Here is a 21309-nt window from a genome sequence, read left to right on the forward strand (position 1 = left end):
TCAAATAGTAGATTACTATAGTCATTGACTATTGTGTCTTGAGTACCTAACCTATTCCAGTGAACCACCACTCTATCTCTTGGCTAGTACCAAGTCATTTTGAGAATGGCTTCTTTATAATACAATTTAGGATCAGATATAGCTAGGCCACCTTCCCTTGCATTTCTTTTCATTAAGTCTCTTGATATTTGGGACCCTTTGTTCTTCCAGGTGAATTTTATTACTTTTCTAGCTCTATAAAATAATGTTTTGGTAGATTGATTGGTACAACACTGCATAAGTAAATTAATTTAGGTAGAATTGTCATTTTTATTACATTAGCTCGGCCTACCCATGAGCAACTGATCTTTTTCCAGTTATTTAGATCTGACTTTATTTGCGTGAAGAGTGTTTTGTAATTGTGTTCACGCAGTTCGTGGATTTGTTTTGGCAGGTAGACTCCCTGTGATGCCAATCAGTGATTAAAGATCTTTCCCTACCCATTCAATAGGTCTCAGGTGAGGCCGGTTAAAGGAGGCTTGATTAGAGGCAGGCCTACACCCTTGTGATGCCAATCAGTGACTAAAGACCTTTCTCACCCATTCAATAGGCCTCAGGTGAGGCCGGTTAAAGGAGGCTTGATTAGATGCAGGCCTACACCCTTGTGATGCCAATCAGTGACTAAAGACCTTTCTCACCCATTCAATAGGCCTCAGGTGGGGTCACTTAAGGGAAGTTTGATTATAGGTTTGTTTGTAGGTAGGCTAACACCCTTTACTTACTAGGTGCTAAGCTCCAGGCCTACACTCTTTCACTGATTAGGTGTGAAGGCTTGAGGCCCTAAAAAAGAGTATATATTCCCAGAAGGTAGACATTGTAAGGTCAGAATTCAGAATTCAGCCCAAGAAAAGGAGTAAGGACTCAGAGGGGACAGAGAGTGAAAACCAGAGAGCTGAGGAGACCAGAGAACTGAGGGGGGAGGCAAGCAGACAGTTGGGATTCGTGAATGTTTACAGGAAGGCCCCAACAGGGGGATGGTTACAAGATGATTTGGTTCCTTGCTGTAACACTGTGTTATAATTTCCTTCTTGTTACACTGAGGTGGACTTACTGGCTTTGGAATACAATTATTGCTATGTTGGGTTGGAGTTATTGATCTTGGAGTTTGATCCTCTGGTGTCTAAATAAATTTTATACTTCCTCTGCCTTCTATCTAGAGAGTCTCTTATACTTTGTGATTGTGAACTATACAGGCATGTTCATGGTCATCTTTAGGGTCATGAATCTTGCCTTACTGATACACTCCCAAATATTTTATAATGTCTACAGTAACTTTAAATGGAATTTCTCTTTCTACCTCCTGCTGTTGGTATTTGTTAGCAATATATAAAATGCTGATGCTTTATGTGGGTTTCCTTTGTATCCTGCAACCTTGCTAAAGTTGTTTATTATTTCAAATAATTTTTTTTACTTTATTCTCTAGGATTCTCTAAGTATACCATCATATCATCTTCAAAGAATGATAGTTTTGTTTCTTCTTTGCCCATTTTAATTCCTTCCATTTCTTTTTTCTTATTGCTAAAGCTAACATTTCTAGCACTGTATTGAATAACAGTGGTGATAATGGACATCCTTGTTTCACTCCTGATCTTATTGGAAATACTTCTAGATTATCCCCATTACATATAATGCTTGCTAATGGTTTTAGATAGATGCTACCTATCATTTTAATGAAGACTCCATTTATTCCTATGCTCTCTAATATTTTTAATAGGAATGGGTGTTGTATTTTGTCAAATGCTTTTTCTGCATCTATCGAGATAATCATATGATTTCTGTTAATTTTGTTGTGATATGGTCAATTATGCTGATAATTTTCCTAATATTTAACCAGCCCTACATTCCTGGTATAAATCCTACCTGGTCATAGTGTATTATCCTCAGGATAAGTTGCTGTAATGTCTTTGCTAATATTTTAATTAAAATTTTTGCATCTATATTCACCAGGGAAATTGGTCTATAATTTTCTTTCTTTGTTTTTGGCTCTTCCTGGTTTAGGTATCAGCAACATATTTGTATCATGAAAAGAATTCGGTAGGACTTTGCCTATTTTCCCAAAAAGCTTATATAACATTGGAATTAATTGTTCTTTAAATAAATTGTTCTTTAAATTCACTTATAAACCCATCTGGCCATGGGAACTTTTTTAGAGAGTTCATTAATGGCCTATTCAATTTCTTTTTTTTGAAATGGGGTTATTTAAGTAAACTATTTTCTCTTCCATTAATCTAGGCAACTTATATTTTTGGAAATATTTATCTATTTCACTAAGATTGTCAAATACATAGGCATAAAGTTGTAATGTTAATGGAATAGGAAGATCTTCCCCATCCATTAATAGGCCTATGTGACCTGCTTTGAGTTCTGGCCTAGCTGACAGCTGTGATACAGCCTGAGTCACATGGAGCCTGAGTCACATGGTGTGTGAGTCACATAAATTTGGTTTTCTTCTTTTTTAAAAAAATCAAATTAACCAAAGGTTTATCTATTTTATTGTTTTTTTTCATAAAACCAGGTTTTAGTTTTCTTTCTTAGTTAATAGTTCTCTTAATTTCAATTTTATTAATCTCTTCTTTGGTTTTTAGAATTTCTAATTTGGTATTTAATTGTGGATTTTTAATTGGTTCTTTTTCTAGCTCTTTTAGTTGTATGCCCAATTCATTGATTCCTTCTTTCTCTATTTTATTCATGTAAGCCTTCAGAGATAAAAAACTTCCCCTAAGAACCACATTCACTGCATCCCATAAGTTTTGGTATGTTGCCTCATTATTGTCATTGTCTTGGATTAGGTTATTGATTGTTTCTATGATTTGTTGTTTGACCCACTCATTCTTTAGGATTATTTAATTTCCAATTAATTTTTGGTCTATCTTCCCATGCTCCTTTATTACATGTCATTTTTATGGCATCATGATCTGAACTTAATATTTCTGCCTTTCACTGTGAGGTTTTTATGCCCTAATATGTGGTCAATTTTTTGTGTAGGTGTCATGTACCTCAGAGAAAAAGGTATATCCCTTTCTATCCCCATGCAATTTTCTCCGGAGGTCAACTATATCTAGTTTTTCTAAAATTCTATTCATCTCCTTAACTTCTTTCTTGTTTGTTTTGTGGTTAGATTTATCTATTTCTGAGAGGAGGAAGTTGAGGTCCCCCACTAGTACAGTTTTATTGTCTATTTCTCCTTGTAACTTCCTTAACTTCTCCTTTAAGAATTTGGATGTTTTACCTCTTGGGGCACATATGTCTAGTAATGACATTAGTTCATTGTCTATGGTACCTTTTAGTAGGATGTAGTTTCCCTTCCTTATCGCTTTTCATTAGATCTATTTTTGCTTTCGCCTTGTCTGAGATCAGGATTGCTACCCCTGCTTTTCTCACTTCAACTGAAGCATAATATATTCAGCTCTAGCCTTTTAACTTTATTCTGTGTGTATCCCTCTGCTTCTAATGTGTTTCTTGTAAACAACATATTGTAGAATTCTTGTTTTTAATTCACTCTGCTATCTGTTTCCATTTTATAGGAGAGTTTATCCCATTCACATTCACAGTTATAATTACTATCTGTCTTTCTCTCCATCCTATTTCTCTCTCTGTTTATATTTTCACTCTCCTCTCTCCCTTTTCCTGCTCGTTAGAGTTTAGCTTTCCACCACCACTTCCCTCAATCTGCCCTCCCTTCTATCAGCCCACTGCCCTTTCTTCCCCTTTACACTTACTGCTTCTTCCCTCCCTTCTATCTATCTTCCCTCTTTTTTCTTTCCTTTTCGCCCTCCTACTTCCTATAGAGTAAGTTAGATTTCTATACCTAACTAATTATGTTATTCCCTCTTTGAGCCAAATCTGATGACAGTAAGGTTCAAGCAATGCTCATCTCCCTCTTTTCTTTCTGTCTAATGTAATAGATCTTTGTGCCTCGTCATGTGATATAATTTACCCTTGTCTGCCTCCTCCTTTCCTCTTCTCCCAGTAAAATCCCTTTGCACCAATTAATTAGATTTTTATCATCACATCAAAGTCAATTTATACCCACATCCTATGTATACTCCTTTTAAATGTTGTAATAATGTTACAATTCTCAAGAGTTACAAGTGTCATCTTCCCTTGTAGGGATGCAAACAGTTTGCCCTTATTAATAGCATATTGTTGTTTTTTTCTCTCCTGTTTATCTTTTTATGCCTCTCTTGAGTCTGGCACTTCAAGATCAAATTTTCTGTTGAGCTCTGGTCTTTTCATCGTGAAGGTTTGGAAGTCCCCTATTTTGCTGAATGTCTATCTCCTCCCATGAAAGATTATGCTCAATTTTGCTGGGTAGTTGATCCTTGGTTGCAATCCAAGTTCCTTTCTCTTACAGAATATTATATTCCACACCCTCCAATCTTTTCATGTAGAAGTTTCAAAGTTCTGCATAATCCTGACTGTGGTTCCACGATATTTAAATTGTTTCTTTCTGGCTGCTTGCAGTACTTTTTCTCTGACCTGGTAATTTTAGAGTTTAGCTACAATATTCCTTGGTGTTTTCAATTTCAGATCTCTTTCAAGAGGTAACTGATAGATTCTTTTGATGAACATTTTACCTTCTGGTTCTAGGACTTCAGATCAGTTTTATTCAATGATTCCCTGAAAAGATGCTATCTAAGCTCTTTTTTTCATCATGGTTTTCAGGTAGACCAGTAATTACTAATTTCTCTGTCTTGGGTCTATTTTCCAAGTCAGTTGCTTAATCAATGAGGTACTTTATATTTTCTTCTTTTTTCTTCTTTTGTTTCTGTTTCACTGATTCTTGACATCTCATAAAGTCACTAGCTTCCACTTGTTCAATTCTAATTTTTAACAAATTGTTTTCTTCTACTAGATTTTGTACCTCTTTTCCACTTGGCCCATTTTACTTTTTAAGGAGTTCTCTTCAGTGAGCTTTTGTGCTTCCTTTTCCATTTGGCCAATTCAATTTTTTAATTTAATATTTTTAGTTTTCAACATTGATTTCCATAAGATTTTCAGTTACAAATTTTCTCCCCATTTCTACTCTCCCCCCCACCCGAGATAGCATAAATTCTGATTGCCCCTTTCCCCAGTCTGCATTCCCTTCTCTCACCCCACACCCCTCCAACTCCTTTCCTCTTATTTTCTTGTAGGGCAAGTTAGATATCTATACCCCATTGCATGTATATCTTATTTCCCAGTTGCATGTAAAAGCAACTCTTTTTTTGAGCATTTGTTTTTAGAACTTTGAGTTCCAAATTCTCTCCCTTTTTCCCTCCCCACCCACCCTCCTTGAGAAGGCAAGCAATTCAACATAGGCTACACATGTACAGTTATGCAAAATACTTCCATAATAGTCATGTTGTGAAAGACTAACTATATTTCCCTCCATCCTATCCTGTCCCCCTTTATTCACTTTTCTCCCTCAACCCTGTCCCTTGTCAAAAGTATTTGCTTTTGACTATCTCCTCCCCCAATCTGCCCTCCCTTCTATCATTCTCCCTGCCTTGTCCCCTTCCCCACTACTTTCATGTAGGGTAAGATACCCAATTGAGTGTGTATGTTATTCCCTCCTTAAGTCAAATGCAATGAGAGCAAGATTCACTCATTCCCTTTCACCTGCCCCGTCTTCCTTCCCATTATGACTGCTTTTTCTTGCCACTTTTATGTGAGATAATTTACCCCATACTATCTCTCCCTTTCTCCTCCCAATATATTCTTCTCTCACCCCTTAACTTTACTTTTTTTAGATATCATCCCTTCATATTCAACTCACTCTGTGCCTTCTGTCTATATATATGTATATTCCCTTCCACTACCCTAATACAGAGAAAGGTCTTATGAGTTACAAATATCATCTTTCCATGTAGCAATGAAAACAAAATGGTTCAACTTTAGTAAGTCCCTTATGATTTGTCTTTCCTGTTTACCTCTTCATGCTTCTCTTGATTCTTGTATTTGAAAGTCAAAACTTCTATTCAGCTCTGATCTTTTCATCATGAATGCTTGAAAGTCCTCTATTTTATTCAAAGTCCATAATTTGCCCTGAAGTATTATACTCAGTTTTGCTGAGTAGGTGATTCTTGGTTTTAATCCTAGCTCCTTTGACCTCCAGAATATCATATTCCAAGCCCTTTGATCCCTTAATGTAGAAGCTACTAGATCTTGTGTTATCCTGATTGTATTTCCACAATACTCAAATTGTTTCTTTCTGACTGTTTGCAAGATTTTCTCCTTGACCTGGGAACTCTGGAATTTGGCTACAATATTCCTAGGTATTTTCTTTTTTGGATCTTTCTCAAGAGGTGATCAGTGGATTCTTTCAATTTCTATTTTATTCTCTGGTTCTAGAATATCAGAGCAGTTTTCCTTGACAATTTCTTGAAAGATGATGTCTAGGCTCTTTTTGTTTTGATCTTGGCTTTCAGATAGTCCAATAATTTTTAAATGATCTCTCCTGGATCTATTCTCCAGGTCAGTGGTTTTTCTAATGATATATTTCACATTGTCTTCCATTTTTTCATTCTTTTGGTTCTGTTTTATAATTTCTTGATTTCTCATAAAGTCACTAACTTCCACTTGCTCCATTCTTATTTTTAAGGCAGTATTTTCTTCAGTGGTCTTTTGGACCTCCTTTTCCATTCAGCTAATTCTGCCTTTTAAGGCATTATTCTCCTCCTTGGCTTTTGGGAGTTCTTTTGCCATTGGGGTTAGTCTATTTTTTAAGGTGTTATTTTCTTCAGTATTTTTTGGTTCTCCTTTAGCAAGTCATTGACTTGTTTTCCATGATTTTCTTGTATCACTCTCATTTCTCTTCCCAATTTTTCCTCTACTTCTCTTACTTGCTTTTCCAAATCCTTTTTGAGCTCTCCAATGGCCTGAGACCAATTTGTATTTTTCTTGGAAGCTTGGATGTAGGATCTTTGACTTTGTTGACTTCTTCTGGCTGTAAGTTTTGATCTTCTTTGTCACCAAAGAAAGATTCTATAGTCTGATTCCTTTTATGCTGCTTGCTCATTTTTCCAGCCAATTACTTGAATTTTGAGCTTTTTGTCAGGGTATAAGCGCTTTCAGAGTGGGGAGTTCCTTGTCCCAAACTTCAGGGATTTTGTGCTGCTGTTTTCAGAGCTACTTTTATTCTGAGGTGATATGATGCTCCTCTCCTGGCTTGTGCTCTGGTCTGAGTGCAGGCACTCCTTTTCTGCCATATAACCACCAGGAGGACTCCCTTTCTACAGCCACCACAAGGCTCTGCCACACCAGTGCTCCTCCTCCCCCAAGAACCACCAACCAGGACTTTGACCCAGGTCCAAGCAGAGCAAAGCAAGAGAACCTTGCCTCAGCAACCAGCAAAGCCATCTCTGCATTCCTGCTCTGATCAGCACTGGGCACGTCCGTCACCCATACCCAGCAGTTTTCCCACTGACCTGCTCCTTGTCCTTGGCATTTGTGGGTTGAGAAGTCTGGTAACTGCCACACTGTCAGTGATTCAGGATGCTGAGGCCTGCTCTGCCTGCTCTACTCTGGCCTGATCTGTTCTAGTGAAGCCCAAGTTGGGCTGCACTCTGCTCCCAGCATGGTGTAATAGAGTCTTCTCAGCGACCATCTAGGCCATCTTAGGCTGGCGACTTGTTTCCATCTGTTATTTCATGGGTTCTGTAGCTCTAGAATTTGTTTAGAGTAATTTTTTACAGGTGTTTGGAGGGACTTGGGGGAGTGCTTAAGCGAGTCCCTGTTTTCATTTCTTTTCCCAATTTTTCTTCTACCTCTCTTATTTGACTTTTAAAATCCTTCTTGAGTTTCCATGAAGCCTTTTTGGGCTTGAGTCCAGTACATATTCCCCTTTGAGGTTTCAGATTTGGGTATATTGACAATGCTGTCCTCTTCTGAATTTTTTCTTTGATATTCCATGTCCCCACAATAAGAATCTATGGTTCTTGTCCATTTCTGCTTTTTGGTCATGGTGTTTGCCCATTTCCTCACTTTCAAGTTGAGCTCTCCTGCTGGAGTGCAGGGGGCACTGACCCAAGCTTATTGTGCTGGGAGCCCAAGACCTGGTCACTGTCTTTGTGAGCTGGGGCCTCAGGTGCTGGCAGCTGGAAGCTGTAGGGGTCTGGCAATTTACCTGGTGCTGGCTGGGGTCAGCAACACTGGAACTCTCAGGGTGAGGGTGGGGATGCTGGCCCCTGGAGGACACCTGCTCACCTGGGCTTCTTTAAAGCACTTGAGGTTTGGCTGCTGGAGGATGCCTGCCAGCCTGGAGCTGTGCCTTCTTGAGTTGTGCTTTCTGAAGTTGTGCTGAAGCACCAGGAGATTTGGCTGCACGTGGTGGTTTTCCAAGCTGGTGTCTACGGGTTCCCCTACCTGTACTGAGGCACTTGGAGGTCCTGGTATTGGCACTTGCCTGCTCCACCACCCTGGGACTCAGGATCTCCCCTGGTTTGCTGAAATGAGGTTTGCCACAGGGTGGCTGGGATGCCTCCCATCCTGTACTGCTCCCCTTCCCCCAGAGCAAGACAAGCCTTTCCCGTTAATCCCCCAAGTTTCCTGGACTACAAGACTGCTGCACCCCTCTTTCTGCTGGCTCAGCTGTTCCAGGGATTTTCCTGGGGTGATATTTTCTGGGCTTTCAGAGGTCAGTAAGGGAGTGTAAGACTGACTTACTAATTCTTCCTCTGCCATCTTGGATCCCAGAAGTCTGCCTACATTTTCTTTTAAATCAAAGGTTTATGACCACTCTGCATCAAGTAAGTCTACCAGCACCATTTTGCCAACAGCATATACTCATGTTGTGTCTCTGCATCACATTTTGGTGATCCTTGCAATATTTCAAACATTTTCATTATTATTATATCTGTGATTAGTGGCCTTTGTTACTATCATATTTGTTTTGGGGCACCATGAACCTTGCCCATATAAGATGGCTGACTTAACTGATAAATATTATGTATCTTCTGACTGCTCTACCTACCACCATTCCTGTCTCTCTCTCTCCTCCAGCCTAGCCATCCTGAAACACGGTAATATTGAAATTAGGCCAAGTTATAATCCTACAATGGTCTCTAAGTATTCGAATGAAAGGAAAAGTCAACTAATGTGGCAAACTTCACCACTGTCTTGTTTTACGAAATTGCCACAGCCATACCAAGCTTCAGTAACCACCACTCTGATCAGTCAGCAGCCATCAATATTGAGGCAAGGCCTTCTACCAGCAAAAATATTATGACTCACTGAAAACTGAGATGATGGTTAGCATTTTTTAACAATGAAGTATTTTTAATTAAGGTATGTACATTTTAGACATAGTATTATTGTATACTTAATATACTACATTATAATGTAAACATAACTTTTATATACACTGAGAAACCAAAAAATTCATGTGACTTGCTTTTTGCAGTGGTCTAGAACTGAGCCCACAGTATAGCTGAGGTATTTCTGTGTGTAAAAAGTAAAGAAAATTGTCAACTTGAACTTTCAATGATTACTTATTCTCTCCAGGTTAAAACATAATCCTACCCCTGTTATTTAAGGCCCCCCAGAATGAGGCTCCCATCTATATTTCTAGCTTTATTTCCCATTACCCCTCCCGCCCCCACACATACATTCAGTAGCCTATAGAATGGAAACTTCTTGAGGGCAGAGACCACTGTCATTTATGCCCAGGGGCCACTCACAGGCAGGACTGCAATACTAATCAGTACAGAACCTAACATGGGCTAGTTCACCCTTCCTTGGGCAAGCTGGAAACCCTCTGTTCCCTGGGATTCACTCCACTGGGACAGAGGTAAGTGGCCCTGATCCATGTTAGATGTACTGCAGCTCAGAACTCCCCAGCTCTGGTGATCCACTAGCTGCAGTCTCTTCTGCAGCAAGGATGACAGGCATGTGCCACTACACCTGGCTGTTATATTTAACTGTGTACATGTTTTAATGGAGAATGAAATGGCAACCCACTCCAGTATCTTTGTCAAGAAAACCTGAAATGGAGCTACAGTCTCAAACACACCTGAAATGACTGAACAACCACAAAACCACACGTTTTATCTCACTTAGTAGAATGTCTGTTCCTTGAAGGCAGGGACCGAGACAGTTTTATTTATTCCCTAGCACATAGCACAATGCTTTGCACAAAGTCATCATAATAACTAACATTTATATAATGCTTTAAAGTTTGCAAAACATTTTATAAGAAATATCTGATTTTGTCTTTACAATAACCCTGGGAGGAAGGTCCTATTATTATCTTGCTTTTATAAATGAGGAAACTCAAACACAGAAAGGTTAAGTGACTTGCATAGGAAAACAATGTAAACTCTTGAAAAATTCACACATTTCCCCTCTAATCTTGTTCATAACATTTGCTTAAGGAACGCTTTTTTCTCATTAACTTTAGTCCCTAGAAGAATTATCACAAATTTCCAGTTAGCTTAGCCGAAATTGACAGGTAGTCTGTTTAAAAAGTAGTTATCATGTCCAACATGAGTATTTTTCTAGCATCCTCACTTTGAACTGTTACTTGGACAGTAAGTATAGATGAAACTCTAGAAAAGGAAAATTAAAGAATCAGTTGGGTTATGTTCCTTGAAGTTCTCAGATTGCTGAGGTCACAGGAACTAATGGATTTAATATTTCATATAATTCTTAATATTTGCTCTCAATTTCGTGCTAAATAAATTTGTGATTGGCCAAATACAAAGTGAGACTAGTATAATTTGCCAGCCCATTCACTGTACAATCAAATTAGACAAATTAAGTGAATCAAAGCAGGACAAAATTATCAAGACAACAAAAATTGTACGCCATCTATTTTCATGACCAAAGGGTTGTTTAATATAAATTATTTATGATAACCTGCTAGTGAAAACTAATAAGACTCCTACAAAATATTTAGAAAAGTGAATGATGGTATCATAATATTAGAACCTAATTTCAGTGCTATGCTATTTATGTTTGTTTGTCTTTACTAAGAGAGTTTATTTATTTTGGTGAAAAGTTGTTGGCTTTAGCACTCACTAAAGTAAAAAGTAGAATTTCCACATTCAAGTTATGTTATACAGCAGCTGAGCTCACTATGATGTATTGTGGCACAGAGGGAAGAGTACAAGAGTTGGAGTGAAAAGACCTGACTTCAAATTCCAGTCCTTCTGTTTACTTGTTATGTGACCCTTAAGCAAGTCACTTCTAAGCCTCAATCTTCAGCTGTAAAGTGGGTTTAAATGGGATTTGTGGCTGTTTAGTCATGTTTAACTCTTTATGACTCCATTTGGAGTTTTCTTGGCAAAGGTAGTGATGTGATTTGCTATTTCTTTCTCCAGCTTATTTTACAGATAAGGAAACTGAGTGAGGTAACTTGCTCAGGGTCATACACCTAGTAAGTAAGGCTAGATTTGAACTCAGGAAGATGAGTCTTTGTGACTCTGGGACTGGTCCTCTATCCACTGCACCATCTAGCTGCCCAATGGCATTTGTATTATCTTTCTTAAAGGAAAGCAGTCTATAAAGCTAAAGTATTGAGAAATTATGAGCTGTTAATAGACTACGGGTTCTTCTGTGCAAAGGAACCATCACTACCATAAATTCTTGTGAGTCACCTCATTGTCTAAACAGAGGTGTTGAATTTGAGGCAAATGGGCCACAAGCAGCCTGCAAACCAGAATAAATAGTATTTGGGAAGCGTTTAACAAAATAAATAAAAATACAATAGAGCATAGATCTGTTTCTTTTTGTGTTTGATACCACTGGTCTAAATTTTTGAAAACCAATGATCATAGGCTTAGCTTTCCTGACAAAAAGTTTAGAACAAAAAGTTCTACATGAAATGATGGAATTGGATCCCCCCCCCCTTTCTTTTACATACAGACCAATTTCCCCCAAAAGGCACTGAGCCAATATCTGGATAGTTAAGTACTCTCTGTCTAGATTACATCTTCCAAAAGGATTTTGACTACATGGATCCTGAAAATTAGTTTCTAGGGAGCTATGTATGATGCAGTCACATGTATCACTATATGGAAGAAGCTATGAAGAGTTAATATGCAGAGGAACAGAAGCAATGAGGAGCATCTTTTCCCATTTCCAAGCCTTCCAAGCTGGGCTGAGAGGCTCCCCACATCAATATCCTACAGAGGCCCACAAATGAGGTGGACTGAACAAACTGGGAGGCACTGGCCAACAGAGAAGAAAGCAGCTTAAAGTGTCCAGTTAATGGTGTCTAGTACAAGCTATCCTGCCCAGTTGGTCCTCCTGACCTACATCTTGCCACTGGACCCTGATGACTCCAGAGGACAGAACAGGGCTAGTGACTTTGCACTTAAATCCAGCTCGCTTGCAAGTCAAGACAACATCCTCCTGATGTCATTGGTCCTCTCTCATAATGAAGGGCAAACAACAATCTGTGGGGAGTACTAGTTGCCCCACTGAGAGACCCAACAGGCCAGTTCCAGTTGGGCAATGCTGCTATTTCCTCTTCCTCATCCTCTTCATCCTTCTCATCCTTCTTCTTTTCCTCTGTCCGCATGGAGAGTCATACCCTTACATGTGGATGCTCTTTCCAAAGGAATATAAATTTTGATCATATATACTTGCAAGGTATCTTGGGGTTTGGGGGCTAGATTTTCCCCCCACTTAGTTATTCTACCATTTTTTTTAACTGGGACAATTAACTCTTTTGTCTCATGTAATTTTCATTTATGATTTTTTGAAATATAGCTCTGAAAAACCAGGCTTTTTAAAAATAAAGTTCATAGTGATTCAAATGGAGGCATTTGACTATGCTGTTAAACCCAAAACACTCTGGCTCTCACTGATTGGCCAATAATAGGTTCCAGCCCAAGCTTCATCTGCCCATTGTTTGGCTTTTGATGGCTCAGAGTGAGTGTGAATAGCACTTGTTTTGGCTCTGGCCTGAAACTTTGGAGGGTCTTCCTCTCCCTGACTGTTTATTTTGTGAAGGCAAAATGGCCATTTTTTACCTCATTTGTTCCTTAGCCTTTAGTGAATGGGTAATACTCAGAAAACTGAGACTTGGGAAAGACCTTAGCTTAAAAAGGCCAAGGTCTTCCATTCCATCCTGGGCATTGTCAATCATCCTGTCTAGGCACTGGAATCAGGTGACTCTGGAAGAGAGAGTGAGGCTGATGACTTTGCACAGCCCTGCCTCACTTAAATCCAATTTACTTGCAAGTCAAGACATCACTTTCCTGATATTATTGGTCCTCTTCAAGAACAGAGGAGGAACAACAAACAACAACATCCTTCCCAAGAAAAGTCATCTGCAGGCTGCATAATGACTTAGAAAACCACATTTTAACATTATCTTATGTTGTATCATATTTTTATTTATCTGTGAAATCTATCCAAATCACATTTGAATCTAGCTCAAACTCATTGGGGAGTGTTGTGTGTTTGAAGCCTCTGCATTATAGTACCTATTAAAGAGTTAAGTAGAGTGATTAACTATTTTAATTCCTCATTCCCAACAGGGTGCAGTGATGGGAGATTTCGTTAAACAAATGAAGTTCCTGGTTATCTCTTTTTTGAACAGAATAGGACTCTAACTTAAAAAGTCCAGTTTGCTTTGGCAGCTGAAGCTGATTAGAGTTTAGAATGTCACCTTCCTTTGATTTGAGTTGTTAATGCTTGGGGCTTAACCAGGCTTTTAGCAAATCTAATTAAAATGTTTATTTAACCAAGACATTAAGATTTGAATGACTGAGACTATGTGCTAGAGCTGGGAGTGGGAGCCGATTTGGCTGAAGGGATGAGTGAAGGCACGATCCTGGTCCTCCAGGACTTAGACAAAGAATAAGGGGTAGAATAGAATGTTGGATGATTGTCTCCCCCAAATTCTATTATAGCCAGGGGAAAGCAGCCCCTCTAACAGGGCTGTATAGGATACCCTGATGCACTTTTTAAAAAAGAACAATATTTTTGTTACATGTCTTTATACAAAAGTCATAATCTGCAACCAGAATGAAACAAAAAAGCTTTCAAAAGATAACTATCTATCATAGGGGATGCAATTCATGTGGGAAAAGGATGGAGTACATAGATCTTGAAAATGACCCCCATTATACTTTCTGCTACTAAAGTGGTACTATATATGCTTTTTTACAAACTCAATGATAGCTTTTGTGTTTAGCATTAACTAAATTTCCCCATGTATCTTTCTCCTGCAGTAAGAGAGCCATCATATAATAACAAAGTATTTTTTAAAAGAAAAAAGTAAAAGAGGAGGGGGGAAAATCAATACAACTTGATCAATACAAAAGAAATCTGAGAATATATGCAATGTTCCACACCCATAGGATCCCTCCTTTATCCTCCAACACACACCCTTCAGCAAAGGAATTGTGGAAAGTGTCTTCCCCTCAGGTACTTTTTTCAAATGATACTCTTAAAGTTTCCTTTTTATCTTTGGAAATCTTAATGGAGTCAAGGGCTTGACTGAAAATACTTCTGCTTCACAGTAAGGTGTTCTGACATTTAATTTGTTCTAGTTAATGAAGGGGATGAAAAACCAGTGAGCTTTCAAGGCATATTTCTAGCCTATTATTATGCATATGAAGGTGTGGTCTAAATGAAGGCTGAAATGGTGGTAAACAATCACTGAAAGAAGTGATTAGTATGCATGTTCACTTTACCTAGCACAGGTACAGCTGGCTGCTTTGCTGTCTCCATTCCTGGTGAGGTTCCCAGACTACAAGCTTACTGACTTTAGCAGCCAGTATCATAGAAGTTTTAGATTTGGAGATAGAAAGAACTCTGGTGGCACTCTAATCAACCCCCAACACCATTGATAGATAAGAAAACTCAAAGAAGCAAAGACCTGCCCCAAGTCACAAAGGAAGTAGCAAAGCTATGATTTGTGTTCTTTCCATGAAACCACGTACAACATATGCAATATTCAGGCAAACAGATAAATATCCAATTCTCAGACTAAAATTGAGCATGGTTAGCTGGTCAAATAACAAAGCGGTGAAAAGTATTGATGGGGTGATGGGACCTGGACCCCTAAAAGAAAAAGACCACATCTTTGAAAGCAACCCAGTCACTGAATTTCCTCATATATTTCAGTAGCCCAGATCACTGGCTCCTCCCCAAGACACCAGCTCACCTAGATCACCTAATTAGCTTGCTAGACATTCCTTTCACTGTAGCACTTGGCCCACCCCAAATTTCTTACCACTCCTTAATCCAACCCAGATCCTTTCACTGTTCATTTTGTATACAAGCATTAGCACCATCCATGAATTTGCAGGTTCATTGGGAATCAAACAATAAACTTTGCCATTTGACTGGAAGACCGTTTGAGTGTGTGAATTTGCTGCAGGCAATTCTGCCTTGTACCCTGACATTTCCAGGTTCCCAGCAACCCCAAACCACATCAGTATCTTTTTTTTTTTTTCTAAAGATAAAGCTTTAAAAGTGAGATGACTAGGGAAACACAAAATAAGGAAGATCCTGGGCAAATAAATTAGGCAAAAGCCAAAAGAATAATTTGAGAAGGGGGAAGAAAGAAGGGAACAAGTATTTATTAAGTACCTACTATGAGCAAAATATTATCCTAAGTACTGTCCTAACTCCTATCTCACTGGAAAACAGTCTTGAAGGTAAAGTGAAAGCTGATAGAGGATTGTAGTTAATATTTTTTTGTGTGTTTGGAAAGCTGTATTAGACATAGGAATACTCTCCCTCCTCTGCTCTGACTACTGACATCCCTGGCTTAAGTCCCAACTAAAATGTCACCCTAAACCCTCTTAATTCTGGTGCTTTCCCTCTTTTAATTATTTCCTGTTTGTCCTGTATATAGCTTGCTTTGTATATATTTGTTTGCATGTTGTCTCCCCCACTAAATTGTAAGCTCCTTGAGGGATTGTTGTTATTATTTAGTTGTTTCAGTTGTGTCTGGCTCTTCCTGACCCCATTTGGATGGTGAAGTGGTTTACCATTTCCTTTTCCAGCTCATTTTACAGATGAGAAAAATGAGGCAAACAGAGGTAAATGACTTGCCCAGGATCACACAGCTAGTAAGTATCTGAGGCCAGATTTGAACTCAGGAAGATGAGTCTTCTTGACTCTAGGCCTGGCACTCTATCACCTAGCTGCCCTGCCTTGAGGGTATGAACTGTCTTTTGCCTCTTTTTGTACACCCCACCCCTTACCCCCAGCTTAGTACAGTGCCTGGCTCATATCAGGTGCTAAAAAGAGTTTCTTGATTGACAGATTGGAAGGAGTAGGTAAATTAGCCCTTCCCTCTATCCCTATTTCTTTAGAGTTCACTAATAACAATGAATTCCATATTTCCTGCTAAGACCAGTGTTATTTAAAATATTTTGGTAAGTTCAACTGGAATAAGGAATGCAAAGGATTCTCTTTGAGTAGATGACACTAAACTCTTCCAAGTAGTAAAAAATCAAACCATTGGGGGAAAAAGGCAGGAAAAACTGTATGAAGTAGCAGAAAAGTCCAGCCGAACTTCAGTAAAGGTCGAGAAAATATAATTTTGGGTAGCAAATAGTTTAAATTATTCTCACAATTCAAGATGGGAAAAGAAAAGGGCTATCATGTGTGGACTGTTCTATGAAGACAATGGCATGATGTGCCACTATTGTTTAAAGGGCCAACAAAGTGTTTGACATTGTCAGGGAGAGTTCTAGAAACTGATAGTCATTTGAGATCATTTAAACCTCAGTAAAGGCCCAAGCCTGAACTAATCAACCAGATATGCTTTGCTTTGCTCTAAAAATGCCCTTTCCTGTATCCACCACTTTAAGAGATGAGGCTGACCAGGAGCATTCTTCCTATTTGTAACCACTAAGGGACAGGATGCCTGGGACCAGACACTGTCTTGAATAGTGGGACTTTTCTTATCTTGGCATCCTATGAACATATGTTATACAGGGGAAAACACAGATATCCTAGGACTGTAATTTCAATTGACACTTTGTCAATTGTCTTGTCTTATTCAACTAAGAAACTTCCTTTCTCATGCTGTGGTTAAACACATATGGAGATCATGAATTTGAGTGACATAGACATCCTGAGTTGGGATTGTTCTAAAATGTATAAAAGATTTCTCATTCTTTTATCAGGCAGTCAGAATTTACATTCTGGCTCCGTGTATACATATATCTGCTAGCTTTAAGGGAATAAACAATATAAATTTATATACAACCTAGCCTATTTGCCTCTTTTAACCAAACTTTCAGGTCGACAAAACAAACCAAATGACAACAAGGAAGTCCACAAAGTATGCTGGAATCTTGCTTTTACTATGTTCAATCCGATTCTCCAAACAAACCAGAAACAACGATGTATAAACATTGTATAAAACAATTGTATAAAACTATGGCATTTCTATATCTAGAAACTAATCCTATTCCTCTCATTCTTCCTCAACACAGGAAGGAGAAAAAAAGACATTTGCATTTTTTTTCAAGTAAAGTTCTTGAATTTCTTTGAGTTTTTTTAATTTTTGCTCACTTATAAGGAAGCAAAATTGAAAGATGTGGCCCAAAATTTAAGACCTGGATTTGACTAGTAAGCTATGTGACTTTAGCCAGCTGGCTTGCCCTTGCTAAGTGTGTTTAGGTTGTCTTTAAGAAGAGAGTAATGTTCTTGGTCATGCTTTTGTCACCCAGGAATCTTGGGAAGGTACAAATGATTCCATTCTTTGTTAATTTTTTTAAAAATTCTGAGGAATGGGAGTCGTGTACACATTGTACACAATATAGGTAAATGTCTTGATTTTCAAAACAAGAAGAAAGTCTATTCTTAAAACTATGGGCTTGAAAGGGATAGGAATAGGAGAATGGAGCTGTGATTTCATTGTTGAGTTATTTTTCAGTCTCAAGATATTGGAGTGGTTTGCCATTTTCTTCTCCAGCTCATTTTACAGATAAGGAAACTGAGGCAAACAGGGTTTAGTGACTTGCCCAGCATCATACAGCTAGTAAGTATCTGAGGCTGGATTTGAACTCACAAAGAGGAGTCTCCCTGACTCTGGACCTGGCACTCTATCTATTGCACCACCTAACTGCCCTGTGATTTCAATAGTAGAGAGAATTTCTGTCAGAGAAAAGTCCTTCTACTAATGCGGATGTGCACCTACAATCTTGAAGGATTGCTGGAGCACTAAAGGGTTAATGATTAAGCTAGTGTCACTAAGCCAGGATATATCTGAAGCAGAACCTAAGCCCAGGTCTTCTAGATTCCAAAGCCCGCTTTCTGTTTCTTTATGCTGCCTCCAACACTTGTGAGCTTGAATGAAATTCCTGGCAACATTTTAGACCTTACTATTAAAGGGTAGTTTTATGATCAGCTCTTCAAAAGCAGATCATAACCCACTAACTTCATTTTTTTTGGACAAGTACAAGCCTGGTAAATTGAAGGAATGGTATAGAAATAGCACACCTAGTTTTTATCAAGGTATTTGACAAGGTCTTTCCTTATATCCTCATGGATATGATGGAGCAGCAAGGGTTTTATGTTAATACAGTAGGCAGATTTGAGTCGAATGGCTGAACCTTAACCACAGTGATTAATGGATTGATATCACCCTGGAGGTAGGTTTAGAGTGGACTATTCACTCCAAGAGATCTGTCTTTGACCTTGCTTTGGTCAACATGTTTAGCAATGACTTGGGTGGGGGCACAGATGAAAAATTCCTCCAGTTTTCAGATGGTAAGAAGCTAAAAGTGAGAGCTGAATGCTGAACACCAGAATTTTGACAGTCTTGGACAATTGGTCAAATCTAGAAAGATGACATTTTATAGAAATAAATGTAGAGTCTACATTTAGGTTAAAAATCAATTGTACAAAATACTGTTTGTATTAGGGAATGATTCTTTGGCGGGGGGGAGGAATACAGAGGATAACTATGAAGATGTAAAACAGAAGACATCAATAAAAACATTTTTCTTAGTCAACTGTATAAGCAGAAGATGAGGGAGGCATGGCTAACCAATAGCACATGTAAAAAATACCCAAGAGTTTATTTTTGACCTGGAAGTCACAGAAACTCCTGAAATTTTAGGCTATATTAATGTTGTCCAAAGTGAGGAAAGTGATACTGCCACTCTATTCAGATTGCATTTGGAGTAATTAGAAGGGATATTGAGAATATCCAATGAGTTCAGAGGAAGGGATATAAAACTGCATTATATAAGGATAGGCTAAAGGAACTTTGGGTATTTAGCCTAGAGAATACTTCACGAAGAGGAACAGACACAATCTCTGTTTTTATGTGGAAAATGGAAGCCATGAGTGAAAGCCAACAAGAAGCAAATTTTGCCTGAAAGTAAGAAAAAACTTCCTAACAATTTCAGCTGTCCAAAAGCAAAAGGAGCTGACTTGGGAAGTAGTAGGTTCCCCTTCACTGAAAGTTAGTTGGGTGATCACTTTTCTGATGTTATAGAGTGGATATTGGACTTCTGAGTTCCTGCTAGTCTGGAGATTCTATAATTCTAAAGTACAGTAACTTCTTCAAAAAGAAAAAAAAGATTTGTAAAAGGATGGCTTGCCAAAAGGGAGTTGTTGTTCTTGAATTATTTTCAGTTGTGTGACTCTTCCTAGCCCCTTTCGGGGTTTTCTTGGCAAAGATAATGGAGTGGTTCACCATTTCCTTCTCCAGCCCATTTTACAGATGAGGAAACTGAGGCAAACAGGGTGAAGTGACTTGCTTAGGGTCACACAGCTTGTAAGTGTCTGAGACTGGATTTGAACTCAGAAGGATGAGTCTTCCTGACTCCAGACCTGGTGTTCTATCCACTAGACTGGCATATATTATTCTCCATTTATCATATCTTCTTTGTGCATTTTTAAAAAATCTCTGGCATAGTTTTTAACAATGCATAGGAGTGAATAACCATGCTAGACAGAAACATTTACATGTAACTTCTCAAATCAGTAATTAGCTTGTCAAAAATCCCAGTATGGGAAATTAAACACAACTTCGTTTTTAGGGGGCAGATAAAAAAGGCAGGAAAAGAGGCACAACCCTGTTAAATGTACACACACAGAGAAATATCCTGTAAATCAATACTAACTCTCCTGTCACTATCGCATCCAACAACACTTATTCAACAAAATTTAATGTAAAATTTTTTATTAATTGTCTTCTATTTACAATGCAGTATTCTGGGGGCACTGTGGGAAATAGATAAATAAGACACAGTCCATTAGAGATGATGCCATATTTGACATGGCAATAACTTGGGGTGAGCAGTGGAAACATTTTGCTAAAGAGCCAATCGCAATCTCTGTGAAATGGCAACTCATGCTGCTCCACAGGAATGCCGTTGCTTTATTCTCTGATAATGCAGGAGGCAACATTCTGCCACCAGTAGGTTCTAGGGGACAGTGGCAGACCTTTAGCCTAGGCTGTAATCAATTACAGTGCTTAAATGTATTATGTTGGAAAAATGCATTCTGCCTCTCCCCACCCTCACTCCCTTTTTTTTTTGGCTGAATGATGCAAGAGAGAGAAAAACGTATTTTGGGTACCAGTGAAATCTGTACCACACCACCAATCCCGCCTCTGATGAGCTACATTTTACCATATAAAATGATCACACTCGATTTAGAAACAGATAAAAGGCATTAATGTGAAATGACCAGAAGTAATCCTCTTTATCAGTAATTGTCAACCTTCCCTTTATGACATCAAGAAGTTATTTATTTCAAAGTGCCTCTTTAAGACAAAACATTATTGTGTTAAATGTATTTGTAAGTATATTTCAACAAACCCACACACATACACATACATTGAAAGCATAAACATACGGACGGTGTCACATTGGAACTATATGCTCTCAATATATAGTATTCCTACCCAATATAGCTATTTAACAATTGTACTTCATATGCATGCATAAAGCCGAATTAGAAATCCTCCCCCACCCTGTCCACATGCACACTGTCATCTCTTCATCCTAGCTGAAATCCAAATGTTCCTCTAACAATGCACTCACTGCATTTGAGAAACACCCAAGAAAAAGCCAAGTGGTGATTTTATAATGAACTCGACCCCGCCCTGTCCCTGAAATCCCCTTCATGTCAGTGCAGGTTCTTCCTGGCTTTTTGAACGTGTGATCTGCATGTCTAATAATGAAGAGATTTCGCCAGCTTTTGCTTCCTGGCACCAGCCTCTTACCTTGGAATGCTGCAGCTGAAGGATCTGTTCCTCAAGCTGCTGCCTCTTGCCTTCTATTTCAGTCTGTCTTTTCCTTTTTTCCTTTAAAAATAAAGTGAGAGTGGCTATAAGACCGGGTAGGTGTTGGTTCC

The 21309-nt window shown here is 38.6% G+C and overlaps 1 protein-coding gene across 5 annotated transcripts in view; it reads right to left on the reverse strand.

Annotated features, from left to right (window-relative positions):
• PALM2AKAP2 (PALM2 and AKAP2 fusion) overlaps positions 1 to 21309 on the reverse strand; it is a 553253-nt gene that overhangs the window by 418224 nt on the left and 113720 nt on the right. For all 5 annotated transcript variants that reach the window (XM_036741809.1, XM_036741813.1, XM_036741812.1 and 2 more), the window contains exon 2: positions 21179 to 21259. In XM_036741809.1, coding sequence (XP_036597704.1) covers positions 21179 to 21259 — 81 coding nt within the window. The remainder of the gene's footprint in view (positions 1 to 21178; positions 21260 to 21309) is intronic.

Source organism: Trichosurus vulpecula, chromosome 1 (assembly GCF_011100635.1).
Source record: "Trichosurus vulpecula isolate mTriVul1 chromosome 1, mTriVul1.pri, whole genome shotgun sequence".
Lineage (NCBI taxonomy): Eukaryota > Metazoa > Chordata > Mammalia > Diprotodontia > Phalangeridae > Trichosurus > Trichosurus vulpecula.